The sequence below is a fragment of the Talpa occidentalis genome, unplaced genomic scaffold (assembly GCF_014898055.3).
Source record: "Talpa occidentalis isolate TD23 unplaced genomic scaffold, MPIMG_talOcc4v2.1 talOcc4.3, whole genome shotgun sequence".
NCBI classification, from domain to species: Eukaryota; Metazoa; Chordata; class Mammalia; order Eulipotyphla; family Talpidae; genus Talpa; species Talpa occidentalis.
This window is the reverse complement of record NW_023603184.1, coordinates 135,184,060-135,205,429: the sequence shown is the minus strand read 5'-3', so window position 1 is coordinate 135,205,429 and position 21,370 is coordinate 135,184,060. Positions and strand designations below refer to the sequence as shown.

The following is a 21,370-nucleotide window of genomic DNA, read 5'->3' as shown; positions in this document are numbered from 1 at the left end:
ATTCAATAGAATGATTTGACAGCTTGCTAATTTTAAATAACTTATGATAAATATCCTGAAAAAATTAAACTGGACTGTGAGGCCTGCTCTTCAATCTCTCTGATTATAGTCAAAATCCTTAATCGATTATTTGGGAAATGACCAGGCTTAATATTTGCTTTGAAGGCAATGTAAATGAATGCCTCAGTGCATGAACAAAAATAATTATGCATCCCTAACTTGCCTGGAAAAAAAAAAAATAGCTGAAGCAGAATCTCACTCATCAGAGTTCTTCCCATTTATCACCTGTATGTACATTCTCCTCTTCATACCTCTCTCCCCAAACCAATAGGGGCAATTTTAAAACATTAATAAGGCAAAGGATTAAATTTTGACTCCAAAAAAAGGGTTCACATGATAATGAAGGAAACACAAAAGCCTAATCTCCAAGTCATACCAGACAGAGTACACACTGAAGTGACTCAGAACAACCAGATCTGCCCTACCATGTTTACATATTCCCTCCCTATTCAAAGAGGGTGAAATTTTCAGAGCTGTCTGAAAATACAACCAACTGAAATCAGTTCTGTTGATACTAGAAGCATGTAAGGATACCACCCCCTACAGAGTCATTAACTGAAATTCGTCTCTGCAGGTTAATTATCAGACATTAAATTCCTGGTGGCTAGGTTCTGTGTCTTTAAATTTCAAATAAGATGCTACAAGTGCAACAGAGAACAAGCCTCAGACAATTTGCCAGAAGCACATTATCTCTTCTTAGATTTATTTCCTCCCTATATTTTGGATTCACTTAGCTGTGACAGTTTTGTGGTTAAGACGTATTGCTGGCAGGAAAATTAGTGCTCCCCTCTTCCTCAAAAATAGTATTATGTACTCAAGCCTTATCTGAATGATTTTTTTTTAATGCAATGATAACTACAATTAGTGGATTGATTTATTTTAATTAGAAGGTAGATTGATCCACTTCACTCTGTATAATGGTCATTTAATTCTACGTGTCCCCCCAGCTTACCTATAGTGCCCAGTTGTGTGTCAAATACCAAACTAGAGATTGCTGTAAAGGTATCTTGTAGATGTGATTTTAACATTTACAATCAGCTGGCTGTAGGTAAAGACTGCCCACTATATCTAGGTAGGTTCATCCAACCAGTTGAAGGAATTCTGACTTAAGACTGGAACATAGGAATTCTACATGAGTTTCCAGCTTGCTGGACTGCCATACAAATTTCAGTTAGGTCAGCCTCCACAACTGCTTAAGCCAATTCCTTAAAAATCAATCAATGCCCCCACCTTACATATACACACATTCATATTCTCTTTCTCTCTCTCTCTCTCTCTCTCTCTCTCTCTCTCTCTCTCTCTCTCTGTTCTGTCTCTCTGGAGAGTCCTAAATGATATACCCCAGTTCAAAGGGGAAATATCATCATGCCATTATATACAATAACGAGTAAAAATACATCCTGCAATTACATGACAGTATTTAGTACTGAGCCCTGACCATGGCAGAAGAGGTTAAGGACACGATGGGCGTCTTATAAGACAAAAATCAGCATCTTAGAGTATGTTTCTATAATTCTAGGCTCTTACATCCTGGAAGTATGGACTGTATCTGCTCTTCAACAAAATGCTTCTGCCAGGCAAAGCACATTATAAAAGATTCTTGTATTTTCTAACTTCTCTCCCAAACAATATTATGGTTTCTGCTAAATGCCTTTGTTTTGTTGAAACAAAACAAATTTCAGGCATTTTTAATGTGACTTGAATATAGCCATAAGATGCATATTTCTAGCTCTGTTTCTATCATTCCCTTAACAGATTTCTGCTCACCAGCCCCAGACCACACTCTCCCTTAGTGTCCGTACGGTTATTTTTTTTGAGTCTCTCTTGCCTTTCTCTCCTACCTTGTAACCGGCTGTTTCAGTCCCTAGAAGATGGGGGGCTGTGTTGTCATTAATTTTCTTGTCATACAGTAGAACAGAGGTTTGGTACATGACTGCCAGCTGCCAGGTGCTATGCTAGCTACTGGCTCAGTGGCTGTAACTAAAGCTGAAGGTTATGAACCATATACTTTTGAGCTATTCTGTTTAATTTCATTAATATTTCATCACAAACCGGAAGTATAACGAAAGGTTTCTGAGCTAAATAAATAGCTCATGGATTTAACTCACAGCTAAATCAGATTTCCTACAAGTACACCAAGCAGGGAGGCCTTGGTCCACCTGTTTGTCAATATAAAGGTCATGGCACCTGCACACATGGGCTCCTTTCCTGTCTTAGCTAGAATACCAGTGTTTCTCCACCTTCTTGTTCATTACTATTACAGTAACCATGTCAGGACCCATCACCCAGACTGATAGAATCTTTGGGGAGGGCCTTGGTCATCAGTTTTATTTTTTAAAAAATAGCTCCTCAGGCAACAGTGTGTAGCCAGAGTTGCAATCACTGGGCTAAATGGATCTCACAATTTAGTCAGGGTGTTGGTCAAGCTTGGTATGGTATGTACCATGGACTTCAGGGGCTCTACAGCTACTGAAGCTCAGATCATACAATGTTCTAGAAACATTACCATAGCTTGTGGAGAACTGAATCAGATAACAATTTCTCCCGCAAGGATACTACAGTTGAAGCAATTTGCTTATTGGTTGAATAAAGAATGGTTACACTAGTTTAGGTACCTTAAAGCCTTAATTTCTTCAAGAAAGAACGGGCATCAGGAAAATAGTACCCACTGCAATAATTCATCTAAAGACATGGAATTAACCCTCAGTACCTTTTTGGCTTCCTCAGCTGTGACAGAGCTTCCAGAGGCTTCATCTTTGGTGATTAGAGTAACTCCATCTAAAAAGCAATTCACAGAGAAAAATCCAAGTATAACATTTAATACCAATCCCACCTTCCTTTCTGTTGTACCTCCTCTCATCTTTGTACTGGAGAGTTCTAAAACTATAAAGGTGCTATTCACTGTAAGAAACAGAAATCTAAAAATGAGATGGAACTCACATTGTTCCTTCCATATTATATTATTCTTTCTCCTCCTTTTGCTTGTGTAGAATAAAGGCCGCCTCTCAAATGCTACCTGTTCCATGAACCTTCCTTGATAAACTCCAGATAAAAATAATCTCTCCTTTAGAATTCTCAGATCACTGTATATTCCTTTGAAATAGTTCTCATCACATCTTACCTTGTATAACTATTTGTACATATGTTATTGCTCCTAAAATTGTATTTTTCTCTAGTAAGAGCTGAGTTTTATTCAACCACAATGTACTATACAACATTACAGAATTTCTCTGCTATCCAAAAGTAAACTATTCCAATTTTCTATGATTTGGTAGGCAATTTTTTGAGCCTAGGCACTCTGTTATTGTGAATTTATATGGGAAAAATATTTGAGGCGACCTTCACTCAAAAAATAAGCTACTAAGCCTTACCAAATAGAAACACTCTACTTTTGGATAGCCTGTGAAACCTATAAATAAATGATACTAGAATGACTACATGCTTTGGTTCAAACTCATTAGGTACCCAATATAGGGATCTGCAGGCATCTTGACTTAGTAGTGTCCTGGCTATTGATGGAATGGCAGAGGACTAAGGTTAAGAGCAAGCATGCTCTTACAATGGCTGTGTCTATCATTTAGCACAGCACATCAATTACGGTTCGGTGAAAGCAAATCAAGGATATAAAATCTACCCTTTAGTTTTCTCCTGCTCAAATGCCTGATGCATGACATCCTTTCAGAAAAGCATGTGCATTTAACATGTGCTTGTACCTAGAAATTGCATAGGTCATATGTATTCTCTTAATAGGTTATAAGCTCTCAGAAAGTATGTATCTTGTGTATGTCCTATAAGTTTCTTTTCAGCAAACAATATGCTGGAGGCATTCCATAAATACCAAAGCCAATCTCTTTCATCTACTGGGTCAGCAGTAGAGACACAAAAGTGATTTGAGTTAGCCCCATTCACCATCTTTTCTAATTGCTTTTGCTCCCAGTGTAGAAGTTAAAGGGCTGAAAAATTAACTGTCAGAGAAATGGCTGCCCTTGTGATGAGAAGCTGCCTGTTAGAAGCAGGGTAGATAGATACGCAACTCCTTTGTATGGAATTTTCAGACAGACTGAAACTAATTTGGGGTTTTTAAGTGAAAAGTTTTATGCCTTTCAACTGTTTTTACAGTATGTATTTTTAATAGCTAATATTTCATGCTTGGGTTCTTAAAGAAAATCAGGTTAAAAAAATGGGAAAAGGGCATAAGGGAAATCAAATACCAAACCTAAAATTGAAAGAATATATGGTGTATATGGTGTCTTCTTCTAGGTTTAATTTGCACTGGGTGCTAGGAATAAGTGAGGCACTAACTGCTTTTGTGCATGAAGACACTGTTCTGTTCACACAGCAAGGTAATGAAATGAAAGGCAGCAGGAGCGCAATGAGAGAGAGAGGGCTGTGGATCTAGGTGGATGAAAAGGGTCTACGAATTTGAGAAAAAGGACAGTGTTTACCCACATACTTTATTCAACAAACAGAAGTGCACAATCTTGGAAATGGGCAATGCTGCACAGAGTTTAAGATGGATAGACATAAATGCTTATTATTTATCACTTTGTATATGATTATTAAACAAGATTTTTAGCTCAATGAATCCTTAGCACTTCCCAAATCCACTTTGGAAGTCACTAGATATCCATATAACATCACACAATAAAATTTATATCTAGAATTACAGCTCTATTTAGAAAATAGTATAATTTGGAGAAAAAGACAAATGATACCTTACCCTGGATGACTATTTCCCAGAAATGGTTTAATTGTTTCATTTCCACTTTTTCTCGCAAGGCTTTCAGGAAGTCGTTAAAGCGCCGCTCTTCTGAAAACTGGTGACATGTGGGGTAGAGGAGTTGGCAAGTCAGAGCAAATACAAAAACAGTCATTCCCAGACCAAAGTGCTACATATTTTGAACCCACCATAAATATTATGAAAAATATAAAAAATATTCTTCTTTGGTAAATGGAAAACTTCCACTTCAAATTTCAGTATTGTTTGCTGGGAACCAAAACCTTTCCTTGTGTGGAAAGGAGGCATAGAACTTCCCAGAGTCATCACCCAGGTTTTTTTTTTTTTGGCAGCCCAGTAGCTAGTTTTTTAACTCTTAACAGACAAATTTGAACAAAAACAGAGACAATAATGTAGTGAATCCTTGTGTGTCACTAGCTTCAGTAATTATCAATTTGGTCAATCTGGTTTCATCTCATCCTAACCTTCTACCACACACACAACCAAGTTTCAATCACATTATTTCATTTAAAAATATTTCAGTTCGCAACATGGAAAATATATGCCTCTTAAAAAATATTCACAAAATGCTGATTAGTAGAAATGGTAAAAGAAGATATTGGAGAGTTAGAAGCATGGATTTGACTTAACTGCTTGGGAAGACTGGTTTTATTAATTTTGCTATAATAGCATTCTACTATTTTTATATTAGAATATATTTAAAAATAGTTTTTTCTCATTTTTATAGTAAAAATGATCTCTATATGATTGGCAGGTCTCTAAAATCCTTTTATTCCTTCTCTATCTCTCCTCTTTCTCAAAGAAATCCAGTGTCCTGGTAATAGTGCACAGAACAGTCAGCAGACACTCCATTCAGCTTGGACAATGTTTAAGAAGCATCTTTGTATTTTCACTACCTTTTCCATCTAACCGAATCTTTCTCTATCTGACTCATTCTTAGCCTTATATTAACTCTATTTTGATAAATTTTGTCTTTATCTATAACTTTTTTTTTATGTAGAGCATTTGGGTCATCTACTTTTGACTCTTACTCTATTCTGATTTTAACAATTTCCTCATTTTCTTATCATTCATTATAAGTATCTAAACTATTCAAAAATTTAATTTGCTCATACATTCAGCAAATATTTAATAAGCACCCATATAAGAACCAACATAGACTACAACTATACTTACTTGAAAGATATATTTTATAATTTAAATCTGATCACCCTTGCCTAGGGTCTATATACACAAAAGTCTAGAAATAATAAAACAATCAGTAAGACTTTTTGAAGTTTTTCCTAAAAATTCCCAATAAACAAATAATAATAAAAGATACACAAAAGTTGGGTAGGAGTATTGAGTAATTAATTTTCAGAGTGCTTTATTTTTTCTGGCATTCAGATCCCTACTTGTGTCTCCATAAAAATTATAACAATATGTGTTTCCTATTAATTTTCCTAATACTTAGTCCATCCTTTATAATGACTGGGCCTCCAGAGAATATAATGCAAGTTTTCTTGGGTTCCTAAACAAGTGCCATACAGTCACACTATAATGTAATGAAAAGCTAACTTCCAGGCATGAAACATCTCCTTAGCCACCCACCTTTATTCCCTCTCAGAAATGAGAGTAAGTGTAAAATGAATTGGTCATTCCTACTTCTCTTGGCATATATTGTTATTCAGAATCATTATTTCCAGAGCCTGGGCTTAGCTGTGTGCGCTGTATGCCTCTCCCCTGTGACAGTGGTCAGTGCTTTAGGAAGCAGAGATGGGCGAGGATAGCTTTACCTGAATGGCTTCTTCACGGAAGACTTTAATACAGTCCATGCTCTTCATAAAATAAGGTGTCTCATTAGTATCCAAAAATTGCTCAATGCGATTTATTAGTTGGTGACTCACTAGAACATAAGAAAATAAATTTATTTTCCTTCATTTGAGCGATGCTCATTAGAGAGTGCATGCTTCTCTGTGTGTGCATGTGTGCTTGTGGTGGTTCAACACTCTCATGGGTTAAAAAACTAAACAAAGTATTTTCTAATATAATATCTTGCAGCAAGAGAAAAATATTCTTGGTTTGCACAAAAGCTATGCTTCTCTTAAGGGGGTGGATGTGAAGGGGTGATGAGATGTAAAATGCTGATCCAAGAAATTTGGGCTGTATTTACTCCTATTTGTCAAAACACAAAATTTTCTCAAATGCTAAGAATTATAGTTATAGAATTTGGGATTACAAACACAAAACTGTTGCTTTTAAAAAACAGTGGTTGCCTTTTATTTATCCCTCAGAACTTAGGGATGACCTGAGTAAGTCACAATTCTCTTTGTTGATATTGTCATAGGAAGTAGATAATCTAGGCCCTCCCCTAATTCTGCTCATGATAAGTGGCAAACAGTGCCAGACAGTGAAAAGTAATAAGCCAGGGGCACCCCATCTTTTACCAATCCAGGGCAAATTAGAAAGGATCTGTCCTAGTCTTAATTTAATAATGTCCTTTTAAAATGGGAAGTCACTGCTACTTGTCTTCTGCCCTTAGCTGAAATTGAATCACGTCTGCTGCTCAGCACTCCATAGGTCATGATACTTAATAAACAATTAACTGTCAGCAAGCAATGTCATAAATGCCACAGGAGGAGGAAGTGCATTCATAATGTCACTTCCAAGGTGGGATACAACTTGAGGCTGCCTCATAAACAAAGAATATTTCAGTATGAAAAAAAAAATCAGAGGAAAATAGAAACAAAATTAGGAAACATAAGTTGCTGAGCAAATAAAAAAAAGGCCTTGACAATTTTGTCCCAAAAGGACAAACCCAGGAGGTACGAGCACACCTGGCCTGAAGGCTCACTCTCCTTGTCCCCAAATCACTAACTGGCTGTTCAGCAATTTATGCTGAATGGTCAAGATTTTCTAAGACTCATGCTCACATAATCAAGCCTCATCTGAGCACTCTAATAGTCACGTGTGCACATGATGCTGATGAAAACTATTCAAGCTCACCTCTGAGGGCTAATGGCCCCTAAATGAATCAGGGGCCAGAGCATTCCTCAATGCCTCATGAAAGACATGAAATTTGGTGCCACTGACTCATTTTCTAAGGACCTTGCAGCACGGGGAAAGGATTAAAAAACTGGACAAAGTATTTTCTGATATAATAATTTTGCAGTGAGAAAAATATACCCCGTAACTATTTCATCTCTTAACTACTAACTAGAAGATTATGATTTCCATTATTATAAAGTACTTAACAAATATGAGGGATTAAAGACATGACTGCTTGCAATTTCAGATATCTTTACCAATACATCCTACAGCAGTGAATTAATACCCAGCTACAACTCAAAAGACAGAAGGAATGTTCGGATGGGTCTTTTAAAATAATACAACCCTGATTAGTAGGCAGAACAGAAAATCAACAAGAAGCTCAAAGCACTAGAAGCTATCTGAATTTTTCAGCTTGGAAAGACACAGGTAACAGAACTATTTGATATTTCCCATATCACTTATAGCAGTCATTTTCTCTGATCATTTGATATAAAGTTCATTCAGAGCTATATATCTGAGCACAATTAAGAACCTATACAGGCCAAGGACTGTAATCTCAGGTACTCCAAGTTTCTGATTTCTTTTGAAATGAGAATAAGAAATCTTAGAAAGTTATAATGTAAATGTTTTCCTTTACCCGATTTAGTGATTACTTTCATTAACTTATCCCATATATATTTATTGTATAACTGCTACCTATAAGACACATGCTGTTTTCTGGGACATATAATTAAGTTGAATATTGTTGCATTTGAGGAGTTAACATTTTAATAAGGGATATATAACATATATGCATACAAATAATAATCAGAGGGAAATGTGAAGAGGGCTATATGAGTAGGTTGAAAACTTATCAACTGACCCAAGTTTTTAAGAACCTTTGGTAATTATATGAAGCCTTGATGAATTCATACGGCTTTTTAGAAGGCAATGGAAACAGGACTTAGCCATTATATGGCCATGAACAAAAGAATGAAGAACAGATATGGGATAGCACAGTGTTTCTTTGAAGAAAGGCAAATGGTCCAAAACAGAATCCTTTTCCTAAAGGGGAAGAAAAAGGAAAAAGGAGGAGTAAGAATTAAACATAAAGAGGTGGTTGGAAGGGAAGGGAGTTCCATAAAGAAAAACAAGGTATGTGGGTGTTGAGGTAGGCTAGAGCATAGCTCCTTAGAAAGTGTGGGGGGGAAATGGGTTCAAGGTCAACTCTATGAGGAACTGTAACATTTAGAGGTTAGATAGAGGGAAGAGGACTGATGGAAGGCCACTAGGAAGGAATGGGCAGGGTGACAGGAGAAAACCAGAGGGCATATGGGTCACAGACAGTAAGAGAAGAGGTTATTTAAAGAAGAGATTTGTCAACTGTGTCCAAACTATTACATAAAGATTACAAAGAAAGGCATATAATGAGTACAGGAATGAAGAACTGGAATTTAGGGAGTCCTCTGACCAGGAGCCAGCAACAAGAGTGCTGAATTGCTTTGGAAAAAAATCAACTCCTTAACCCATTTGATCTTGATATGTGATAGAACAGATCCACAGTTGCCATTTAGTCAGAGGCTCAATAACACTCATTAGTTAACTAATAGAAAAAATGGCCATTGGAAGGGCCATTCATCTCAGAAAATATTTTTTAAAAGACTAAAATAGGAGGGAGGGCGGAGCAACATGGCGGCGAGGAGACGCTGCGAGTAAGATCTCCCATTAAAAAAAGTGAATAGGGAGGAAAAGCGGCAGGTCCCAGTGAGAAGTGGGACACGGAAGATAAACGGGTGACGCCAGCAAACTGCCCGAAGAAGAAAGTGGCCATAAAAGAGGACTAGAAGGGAGGGAAGCGCAGAACCCTGCTCCCCTCCCCCGCCCACAGAGGCGGCACTCTCCGACCGGCAGAGGGGAGGAAACAACAAACCAAAACGGCCAACAAGAAAAACGGACGCAGCAAGCGGGACTGTGAGTGGAAAGGAACTATTTCAGCCACCACACCCCGTGAACGGGAGCTGTGGAGAACCCTGCAGGATCCGCCGCGGCGGTGAGGGAACGGCTCCGGGCGCCATTAGAGAAGAAAACAAAGACCCCGGGAGACGCGCACACAGCCGGGCTGCGGTAAGCTTGCGCGGATAGCGGCGCGCTCGGCGCGCTTGAAAAGCAAGTGCAGACCAGGATCGCGGCTGCCCAGGTCCCGCGCCTGCGACCTAGGCTTGGGAGACGACCTAGGCTTGCGGGAGGCGGGAGGTCCTCACTGAGGTGAAGGTCCCTCCCTGAGTGAGCAGGAACCAGGCGCCCAGGCACGGGAGCGGTGCAAAAGGCGCCCTTCCCGCACCACTGAACTGGGCTACAGCCCGCGTCCTGGAACTGAGGGCTTTGGAACTGAGACCCGGGGCACGAAATTAGGGGCGTGGGTTCCCCACAACGGTGGGGCACAAGGCAGACACAGCACCCCAAAGCCGTTGAGGTGTACCCTACCATCCCCGCTTTGCTCCCTGTCCCACGGCGTGGAAAATCAGCTCCCCAAGGGCTCTAGGAGAGATCTTTGGCGCCACCTAGCGACTTGAAGCCAGCACAGGCTCCTGAAGGAACTACTGGCCAGCTGGGGAGTTAGCCCACACCCAGCCCCTTCCGAACAAGTAGTCTGAGCCCACAGGGAGAGCGAGCACCCACAGCCAGGGCAGACCAGGCACGCAGAAGAGTGTGCCTGACACCGGACGCGCAGGGAGTGTGTCCCGCATCACCATTTTAGAACAGGGACATTTCTTCAGTAAAGACTACCTGCAGAAGGCTTCCTCAGGAGCCAGAGGTGAGCGGGGGAAGTTCGCCCACGCCAGACCCCCTCTGGCCTGCAGTCCAAGCCCAGAGGGGGAGCAGGAACCCACCGCCGGGGCAGACCAGGCGCACAGGGGAGTGTGTCCCCACATCGACATTTTAGGACAGGGACCTTTCTCCAATAAAGACTGCTTGAAACTGACAGATGACTCCAGGAGGAACCAGAGGGGAGAAGAGAAGCCCACCCAAGATGCCAGCCAGTCCCAACAACACAGTGTCCCAACGCATACGGCAAATTAGAAAACAGACAGTAGGGAGGAGAAGAACCACACGCAACCTAGCAACTCTCCAGAGAAAAAGCACACCCACAAAAAGAAAACCAGCCCCCAGATTGCAACGACAGTAACTTGGAAGAACTTCTGAGCCTTCCAGAAAGAGAATTTAAAATTGCCGTGATTAAAAAACTGACAGAAGTCATAAAGGAAAACAATGATAAGGGAAAAAATAATCAACGATCAGAAGAATGAAATTGAGTCCCTAAAGAGGGAAGTAAAAGAAATGCAGGAGATCAAAGAATTAGTGGAAGAACTAAAGAATTCTGGGAAAAGCAATGAAAGCAGAATTGATGAAATGGAAAGAACGGATAAGTGCTCTTGAAGACACAGAAATAAAAAGAACCAAAACAGAAAAGGAAAGAGAAGTACGAAGGAAAAAGAATGAAGAAAGACTTCGGGAACTATCTAACTCCATGAGGAAAGGAAATATAAGAGTTATAGGAATACCAGAAGGAGAGGAGAGAGAAGTAGGAACAGAGAAAATATTCAAAGAGATAATTGAAGAGAACTTCCCAAATGTGAAGAAGGAGCTGAAAATTGATATACAAGAAGCAAGAAGAACACCAAACTTCCACGACGAAAGAAAAAATACAGCAAGACACATAATAGTAAAGCTCCCAAGAATCCAGGACAAGGAAAAAATAATGAAGCTGGCAAGAGGGAAGAAACAGATAACATTCAAAGGAAAGCCAATCAGGCTGACATCAGACTTCTCCGAAGAAACACTACGGGCAAGGAGAGAGTGGAGGGACATAGTCAACAGACTCCAAGAAAACAGATGCCAACCAAGAATACTCTATCCCGCAAAGCTCTCCTTCCTCTTTGAAGAAAGAATATGGACCTTCCCAGACAAAGAGAAACTCCGGAATTTCATTGCAACTAAACCCCCACTCCAAAAAATACTACAAGGAGTCCTAAAGCCAGAACCTCAGAGGGACGAATAACAATGAAAGAAGGCCAAAAAAAAAAAGTTATTAAAAGAATAAATAAATAAAATCAAAGGAAAGACAAACACAATGGCAAATACAGATGTTAACATATCAATATTAACTCTAAATGTAAATGGACTAAACTCTTCAATAAAAAGACACAGAGTTGCAGCCTGGATTAAGAAACAAAACCCAACCTTTTGCTGTCTCCAGGAAACACATTTAGCTACAAAAGATAAAAATAGGCTCAAAGTCAAAGGATGGAAAACAATCCTACAAGCAAATGGGCCAAAAAAGAAAGCAGGAACAGCTATACTTATATCAGATAAAACAGATTTCAAACTCAAAAAGATAAAAAGAGACCCCAATGGTCACTACATTATGATCAAGGGGACAATACTTCAAGAAGAAATAACACTCATTAACATATACTCACCAAACGAAGGAGCACCAAAATATATCAGACAACTGTTGTCTTCTCTGAAAACAGACATCAGAGAAAAACACATACGTAGTGGGAGACTTCAACACACCACTATCAACAATGGATAGATCAACAAGACAAAAAATAAGTAAAGAAAACCAAAGCTCTAAATAAGGACCTAGAGCAATTGGGCTTAACAGACATCTATAGAACACTAAACCCCAAAAAAACGGAGTACACATTTTTCTCAAGCGCACACGGATCATTCTCCAGGATCGATCACATACTGGGGCACAAGACAAACATCAACAGATACACCAAGATTGAAATCATACCAACCATCTTTTCTGACCATGAAGGCATCAAACTAGAACTAAACCATAAAAAGAAGGCAAGGAACTTTCCTACCTCATGGAGATTAAAAACCACACTACTGGAAGACCACTGGACTAATGAGGAGATCAAAAAAGAAATTAAAAAATTTTTGAATTGAACGACAAGGAGGACACCAATATCCTAAATGTATGGGATGCAGCAAAAGCAGTAATAAGAGGAAAATATATAGCAATAGAAGCTCACATCAAGAAACAAGAAAGAACTCAAAGAAACAACCTAATCTCGAAGCTCAAAGATCTAGAAAAAGAAACAACAAAAAAACCCCAAAACCAGTAGAAGAAAAGAAATAATAAAAACCAAAGCAGAAATAAATGAAATTGAAACTAAAAAACAATCCAAAAGATCAATGAAACCAAGAGCTGGTTCTTTGAAAAAATCAATAAAATAGACAAACCCCTAGCCAGGCTCACAAAGGAAAAAAGGGAGAAAGCACAAATAAACAGGATCATCAATGAAAGAGGAGAAATCACAACGGACACAGCAGAAATCAAAGAATAATCAGTAACTACTATGAACAGTTATATGGAAATAAGTTTAATAATCTAGAGGAGATGGACAAATTCCTACAACTCTACAATCACCAAAGCTAGATAAAGAAGAAATAGAACACCTAAACAGACCAATTACAATTAGCGAAATTGAAATGGTAATAAAAACCTCCCCAAAAACAAAGCCCAGGACCTGATGGATTTACAAATGAATTCTACCAAACATCAGAGACGAATTAGTGCCTATCCTTCACAAACTCTTCCAAAAAATTGAGAAGGAAGGGACAATACCAAACACGTTCTATGAAGCCAAATTACACTAATACCAAACCGAACAAGGACAACACTAAAAAGGAAAACTATAGGCCAATCTCCCTAATGAACACTGATGCAAAAATCCTCAATAAAATTTTAGCCATCAGAATCCAACAATGTATCCATAAGATAATTCACCACGACCAAGTAGGATTCATTCCAGGGGCACAAGGATGGTTTAACATCCGAAAATCAATCAACGTTATCCAACACATCAACAAAAAGAAATATAAAAACCTATGATAATATCAATAGATGCTGAGAAAGCTTTCGACAAAGTGCAACACCCATTCATGATAAAAGCCCTTGAAATTCTTGGGATACAAGGAACATACCTCAACATCATAAAGGCCATCTATGACAAGCCAACAGCCAGCATCATTCTCAATGGTGAAAAGCTGAAAGCAATTCCATTAAGATCTGGAACAAGACAAGGATGTCCACTCTCACCACTGCTTTTCAATATAATACTGGAAGTCCTAGCCAGGGCAATAAGACAAGAGAAAGACATCCAAGGAATCCAAATAGGAAAAGAAGAAGTCAAACTATCACTATTTGCAGACGATATGATATTATACATAGAGAACCCCAAAAACTCCACAGAAAAGCTAGTTCAACTCATCAATCAGTTCAGTAAAGTGGCAGGATACAAAATCAACATGCAAAAGTCAGTAGCCTTCCTATACACAAACAATAAATCTGAAGAAGAAGAAATCAAAAAAACCATCCCTTTTGTTATTGAAACAAAAAAAATCAAATATTTGGGAATAAATCTAACAAAAGAGATAAAGGACCTATACAAAGAAAACTATAAAACACTGTTAAAAGAAATAGAAGAAGACAAAGAAATGGAGAGACATCCCCTGCTCGTGGATTGGAAGAATAAACATTATTAAAATGGCCATCCTTCCAAAAGCAATATACAGATTCAATGCTATTCCAATCAAAATTTCAATGTCATTCTTCAAAGAAATAGAACAATTATTGATGAAATTCATATGGAATCACCAAAAACCCCGAATAGCCAAAGCTCTCCTGAAAAAAAAAGAAGGGAATGGAGGCATTACACTCCCAGACTTCAAACTATACTACAAAGCCATAATCATCAAAACTGCATGGTATTGGAACAAGAACAGACATACAGACCAATGGAATCGAATAGAAAATCCAGAAATAAATCCACAGATTTATGGTCAACTAATCTTTGACAAAGGAGCAAAGACTATGCATTGGAGCAAAGAAAGTTTGTTCAATAAATGGTGCTGGGAAAACTGGGTCGCTACATGCAAAAGAATGAAGCTTGACCACTACCTCACACCATACACAAAAAATCAACTCAAAATGGATTAAAGAACTAGACATAAGACCTGAAACCATAAAATATATAGAAGGAAATAGGCGAAACACTACGTGATCTGCACATCAAAGACATCTTTACAGACACATCACCCAAAGCAGTGATAGTGAAGGCAAAGATAAACAGCTGGGACTACATCAAATTAAAGAGCTTCTGCACAGCAAAAGAGACAATAACAAAAACAAAGAGAAACCCCACCAACTGGGAGAACATTTTTGCACCCAACACTAATGATAAAGGACTGATCACAAAAATCTGCAAAGAGCTGATGAGACTCAGCAACAACAAAGAAAATAATCCAGTCAAAAAATGGGCAGAAGAGCTAAAAAGAAACTTCTCTGAAGAGGAAATGCAAATGGCCAACAGGCATATGAAAAAATGTTCAACATCACTTGCCATCAGGGAAATGCAAATCAAAACTACCATGAGATACCATCTTACACCAGTGAGAATGGCACATATTAAAAAAACTAGCAACAACAAATGCTGGCGAGGGTGTGGAGAAAAAGGAACTCTTCTGCACTGTTGGTGGGAGTGCAAACTGGTCCAACCACTGTGGAGAGCTGTGTGGAGATTTCTGGACCTACTAAACATAGAGCTTCCATATGATCCAGCAATTCCACTCCTAGGTATTTACCCAAAGGACACAGAAACATCAATTCCAAAGAACACCTGCACCCCTATGTTTATAGCAGCACTGTTTACAATAGCTAAGCTTTGGAAACAACCCAAATGCCCAAAAATAGATGACTGGATCAAGAAGATGTGGTACATATATACCATGGAATATTACTCAGCATTCAAAAAAGATAAACACATGCAATTTGCAGCAATGGATGGCGCTGGAAGGGATCATGCTCAGCGAAATAAGCCAAAAAGAAAAAGAAAAATACCGGATGGTCTCACTCATAGCAGGAATCTAGAAAACTTAAATAAGGGACCAGGAAAATGAATAACTATAAGAAAGTGAAAATCAAAATCAACAAAAAACTATGAACCAGAGACACTTTTAGCGGGCGGGGGCGGGAGGGGAGGGATTGGGGTCAGAATGGGGGGCTGCAATTGTATGGGGAATATAACAATAAAATTTATAAAAAAAAAAAAAAAAAAAAAAAAAAAATAAAAGACTAAAATAATGCAAATACAAAAGTCAACAATCCATTTGCAAAAATGATATGGGAAAGGAAGAAAAGGAAGTAGCAGCCTTAGATCCAGTTTTTATTTGAGAAAGAAGTACTCACATATTTGTGAGCCTCTCTGGGTTTAGTTTATCTTATTTACATATTAGATTGTTCTGTCCTTTCTTCCAGAGGGTTCAGGCACACCAGTAGATAAACTTATCCAAACTTCCAATAATAAATCCAATCAATACAAAGAACTGGATTTTACCCTTGCAAGAATAATCAGTTACTAGAATAATCAGTTACAAAATAGCAAAGTGGCCTGTGCATGTGGCCATGACTCTGAATTCTGTTCCCCCTACCTAGGCTGTCCCATGGCTCACTTACCATAATGAACCACTTAACACCAGTGAATAACTGTGATGGATGATGCATTAGTGTGCTGACTCATCTTGGGAACTGGACAAGAGATTTCCCTTCTAAAGTTTGGTGGTACTTCATGTCTCACTGGTATTATTTAAAAAAGTAAAATGCCAAAATGGCTGACAAAAATATCATTCCACTTTGGTTGAATTATGTTTTTGATTTCTCCTTGCCCTTTGTCTTGATAGGAAATGATTGCCATCAGGGTGCTTGTCTCTGCTTCTACATCAATTATATGGCTAAAGAATGGCCTGTCAGTCTTCATACTCAGTAGATCACAGCCCCAATTATATTTCACCAAAATGCTTTTCAGATTAGTCAGAGGCTCAATAATACTCATTAGTTAACTAACAGAAAAAATGGCCATTGGAAGGGCCATTCATCTCAGGATACCACGTCAGGCTGAGATTGTAATTTATCTTGAGTCTTCAAAATCAAAATAATTGCTCTGGATTTCAAAAATATCTGTTCTGGATTTTGAGGTTTTAAAATAAAGGGCGTTATATACCAACCCAGCATGTTACATTCAACCAGCTCAGATGTTGATACATAAAATTATTCTCAATACAATAACACCTTAGTATTATATTAAAAATGCTACCCAGATCAGAAGTGTTGATGTAAGAGGAAAAGGGCAGCATTTTCTTGTATAATCTGAAATGTATGTTCTCTGTCTTTAGTGAAAACATTCAATACCATCCAGTTTTACAAAATGGATCACATCCCTCCTTGTTAAACAGTGACAAAAGCCTGAACACCCAGGCCCCATATCAGCCTCTGACTTCATAGTTACTTACTATGTTCTTTGTAAAGATGTTTCCAACAAAGCGAAAGTAAGTCATTACTGTGAGTCCTCCCCCTCCATCTGCTAGGCCAAAAAAGCCACAGGTTTGCTCATCTGTCTGTCCCACATTATAAAGAACTAAAGGTCATGTCCAAAGATTTTACTGAATCCACATATCACTTATGTTTCCCAATTAATTCTTCTCTCTGCCTCACTGTCTCTTGTGAATTTCACTTATTAAAGAGGTACGCATTTTGCAGATGTTAGCGGTGAAATAACTTTTTTATTGCTAAGAACAGATTTACATAGTCAATGACAATGACATCTTTATAAAACAAAATTGCAAAGTGGCAATTAAAAAAATCCAACACTTTAACATGTGGTCAGGCTAGTCATTAAGAGACTAAAAAGTAGAATTATCGATCAGCAAATAATCTAAGCAAATAGTCCAGTTTGCCACCAATTAAATTCACTTGTAAATTATAATTAGTTTTAAAAGCAGGAATTTGTAAGAAATATTTGCCTGATAAGAAAATGAGTCTCTTTTAATATAGGCAGCTAAAAACAGAAATGGATCACAAACAGGCTTCCTTATGTCTCTTTATTACAGGATATAAATTAATTGGTTATGGTACCTCAGTCAGGGTCTAACCAGAAGAATGGAAATCACTCTGAATATTTAACACAGGAAATTTAATGCAGACAATTGTCACACAGGTGATGAGCTGTAATGCCGAAGAAGAATGTTACTGTGACCCAGAGTTGAGGAATAGTAAGGAGCTCTTTGCACTCCTTGGCAGTGTGGGGAAAAGAGAAAAAAAGTATGGTGTGAAACAACAGCCCAGACATCTGTACCGTGGAAGCCGAAGCCCTGGAGTACTGAAGATGCTGCTCAACACAGAAAGGGAGAAGGAAATTGAATTCCCTGGTTTCTCCTTCCCTCTTTCTTTTCTCCTGTCTCTCATCAAGGTCTCCCACTGGGGGAAGCAAACAGACCTAGAAGCTAGAAAATGCTTTAAGGGTCACCTGGAACAGTGTGCTATATTATAAACTCACTGAGATGGCCACTCGATTATGCACTGGATAGTTCCAGGACATAGCAATTAACAAGAAAGTTTTCCAATTTTAATATTAAGGGAAGATATAGAATGTATAGGGTTTTTTTTCCTTTTTCTTCTTTCTAGTTAGGTACGATACAATGAAATCCAATTTATAACCACCGGAAAGATTCATGACCTTATTTAAAGCTTCTTCCAGTCGTACTACAAAAACAGAATTAGGTAAAAAATATGATTTTCACTTCTTCAAACATCTTTAGAGCTACAGACATTTCCCTTTTCCTCAGGCTGAATACAATGAAACAACCACATGGACCATGACAACCAACAAGAGGATCTGGAAGAGACTGAACCATTCTGCAGTTGCATTCATGACCTTTCAGACGTCAAATGTACTTCTGAAAATTTTAAAAAAGAAGGTATCCTAAATATTTTCCCTCTGTGTGACAAAAGATGTGTTGATTTACCTCTTAAAATACCCTTTCTGCTTGCACTTCCAAAAGAATTGGGACCCAAGATCCCAAGAATATGCCTGATGTTTGGTCCTTGCTCCAGCATTCCAGTTTTTAGTTTTATGGTCTTTAATGAAATATTCTTATTAGGAAAAAGAAATGGAAACAAAAGAAATGGAGAAATAGGAAAAAAATATAAGCTTTATGAACCTAAAAATGGCATTCAAATGTTACCTTGTTTTTAAGCAGCTCGACTGTGAAGAAGACCCAGCTCTGCCTTGTTCTTTTACCCTTTCCCTGTCCTTCTCCCTTCCAGAAAGTGTTCTGCTAGACTTCTTGCCCCCAACTTCCTCATCTAGCACACAGAAGTCACCTGCCTCCCTTTTAAGAACAGGAAAAAGCCTGTAGCTGTGACACAGAGGAGCACAGCCATAATGTAATGCATGGCCAGCAGCACAGGAAATTGAACTGAGGTACAGAAAGTGCTGGCCACCTTAACAGTACAGCTACAGCCCTGGTGTTTTTTTTTTTTATTATTATTATTTTTCTTACCAATAACTAAAAAACTCAATTAAAGCCTTACCATTTAAGCTCCACAAGTTCAGTCACAGCCCATTTTTTCATGCTTAACGATTTTCTCATTAAATGCAGTAATTTCTTACAAATTGCACTAATAAAAGTAAATCCTGCTGGGTATTTTCCCCTCTTCTTAAATGCTGCCTTTTCATTGATGTGTTAAATTAAAACCCCAGGCACAAAGAGCAGAGAAAATGCAAAGTCTTTATTATCAGAATCCATTCCTGCAGACTATGAGATCTTTCTCATTTTATTTTTGTTTTTATTTGAGCTGTGAATCCTACTTTGTAGTCACAGAAAGAACGATATTGAAGGTCTCTTGGTCTTAGCTGCCTCAAGAAAAAAAGGTGATAGTACAAGCTAATGAGAAACTGGGAAAATGGCATCCAGTTAGCCCAGGGACTGTTAAACTCACTATGTAACAGAAGATGGCAACTGCCTTTTTCATTTTAGATGACTATTTCTTATCTTAAATAATGGGTATGAGACCCCATCTGCTTCTGAGTCACCTGGAAAATTTTAAGTTTCCTGGTCAATGGGTGGGTTAGATGGTATTCTATGGTCTTTTAATTTTTTATTAAAAATACTCAATTTAACCATTAGAGACCCAAAGTGAACATGTTCCACAAAGCCTGAAGGTTATCAATTATTATTTGCAGGGCTTATGGCATTTAAATAAAGACCAAAGAACACTCACTCTTTAGTGTAACTAATTTCCCCAATTCCCTAAAGGACTGCAGTTAGTACAAAATTGGGATATTATGCTAATATAAGAAACTAAAGGGAGGGGCCTCCCTGGTGGCACAAGGGTTAAGATGCAACCTATGAAGCTGTCAGCAGTCCCTGCAGCACCAGTTTGATCCCCCGCCAGGGAGCAACCCACATGGCACAGCAGACCTCTCCAGACTCGCCCGCTGCTCCCCTCAGCAGTATACTCCGGTCCATCTGCCTGTTCTGTTCCCCACTCTGTCTCTGGTTAATCCTCTCACTCCCCGTGTCTCTGGCCTGTACCCCAGCTCTTGTATGCATGAATAAATAAATCTTTTTTAAAAAAAGAAACTAAAGGGAGAGCGTCTCATCAAATGAGGAAGTGATTCCTTTGGTGTAACTACATGCCATATGTGTGGAAGTATATGTTAGAGGTGGAGGCAGGAGGTAAAAGAAGGCAGAGAAAGAGGGTTCCATAATTTTCTAAGGTCCTAGAATTCTAAAACTTGAAGCTTACCTACTAAATAAAAGTGATACAGAAGAATTAAGAATCTTACCTTCTAGACTTAATTTAATTCCATATGGGTAACAGAAGGAAGACAGGATGCATGATGACAATGGTTTGTACTGTAGCAATTTTACAATATAGTCTAGCTGCAGACTGCAGTAGATGTCATCAAAGTAATGCAGGAAAATAAGCAGAAGGAATCAAGTAGTCATAGTAACAGTGCAGCCAGAGGAAATGCTCTGAAGAACAGGAGACCAATCTGGCAATGGGCTCCAATTAAAAGTTGGTAATTGAATGGAACTGCAATTCATGTATCAGTTGAAGAGATACAGTGATGAGTCAGTCTCCTCAGCAAAGAGAGAAGCAGGTGGCCACTGGCTGAATGTGCTTTTGTGGACTATGATGGGTGCTTTACGGTGCCTCAAGAATTTGAGTCATTCTTAAATAGAAATATCAATTATCAGAAATGTTTAAAAAATTTGATTATGGTATATGATAAATCTTTCTAAAAATCAACCAATAATGATGCCCTGTGTTTATACGTCTCAGGTCCCTCACTTTTCTTCCTCTGTCTTTTTCTGATTTTATGACTTGATCCAAAGAATTGGATAATTAATTTTGTTAAATCAAAAATTCAAATTATTATTATTCCCAAGCACTGCTTTGCTGAAGTCAACTATGGAAACAAACAGAATTACTATTAGCAAGTAGTACTCAGGAGGTAGTACAAATGGAGGTTATTTGTCCCATTGATGGTAGACCAGCAGCAATGTCTTTGATAATAAATCATACTACAATAAAACTGTTTCTGGGCATTGGCATCTCAGGACATATTGGCTCTTAAATCACAAGCATTACTATACAGTACGATTTTCGGGGTGACAGAAAAGAATGGACATTCTTTGTTG

General features: G+C 38.4%; 1 protein-coding gene across 2 annotated transcripts in view; it reads right to left on the bottom strand.

Moving 5' to 3' along the window:
- The window catches only part of XRCC5 (X-ray repair cross complementing 5), an 87,700-nt gene that overhangs the window by 8,411 nt on the left and 57,919 nt on the right, over window positions 1–21,370 (bottom strand). For both annotated transcript variants that reach the window (XM_037524007.2, XM_037524006.2), the window contains exons 17-19: window positions 6,574–6,683; window positions 4,781–4,877; window positions 2,771–2,838 (exon numbers count right to left, since the gene is read on the bottom strand). In XM_037524007.2, the coding sequence (XP_037379904.1) occupies window positions 2,771–2,838; window positions 4,781–4,877; window positions 6,574–6,683 (275 nt within the window). The remainder of the gene's footprint in view (window positions 1–2,770; window positions 2,839–4,780; window positions 4,878–6,573; window positions 6,684–21,370) is intronic.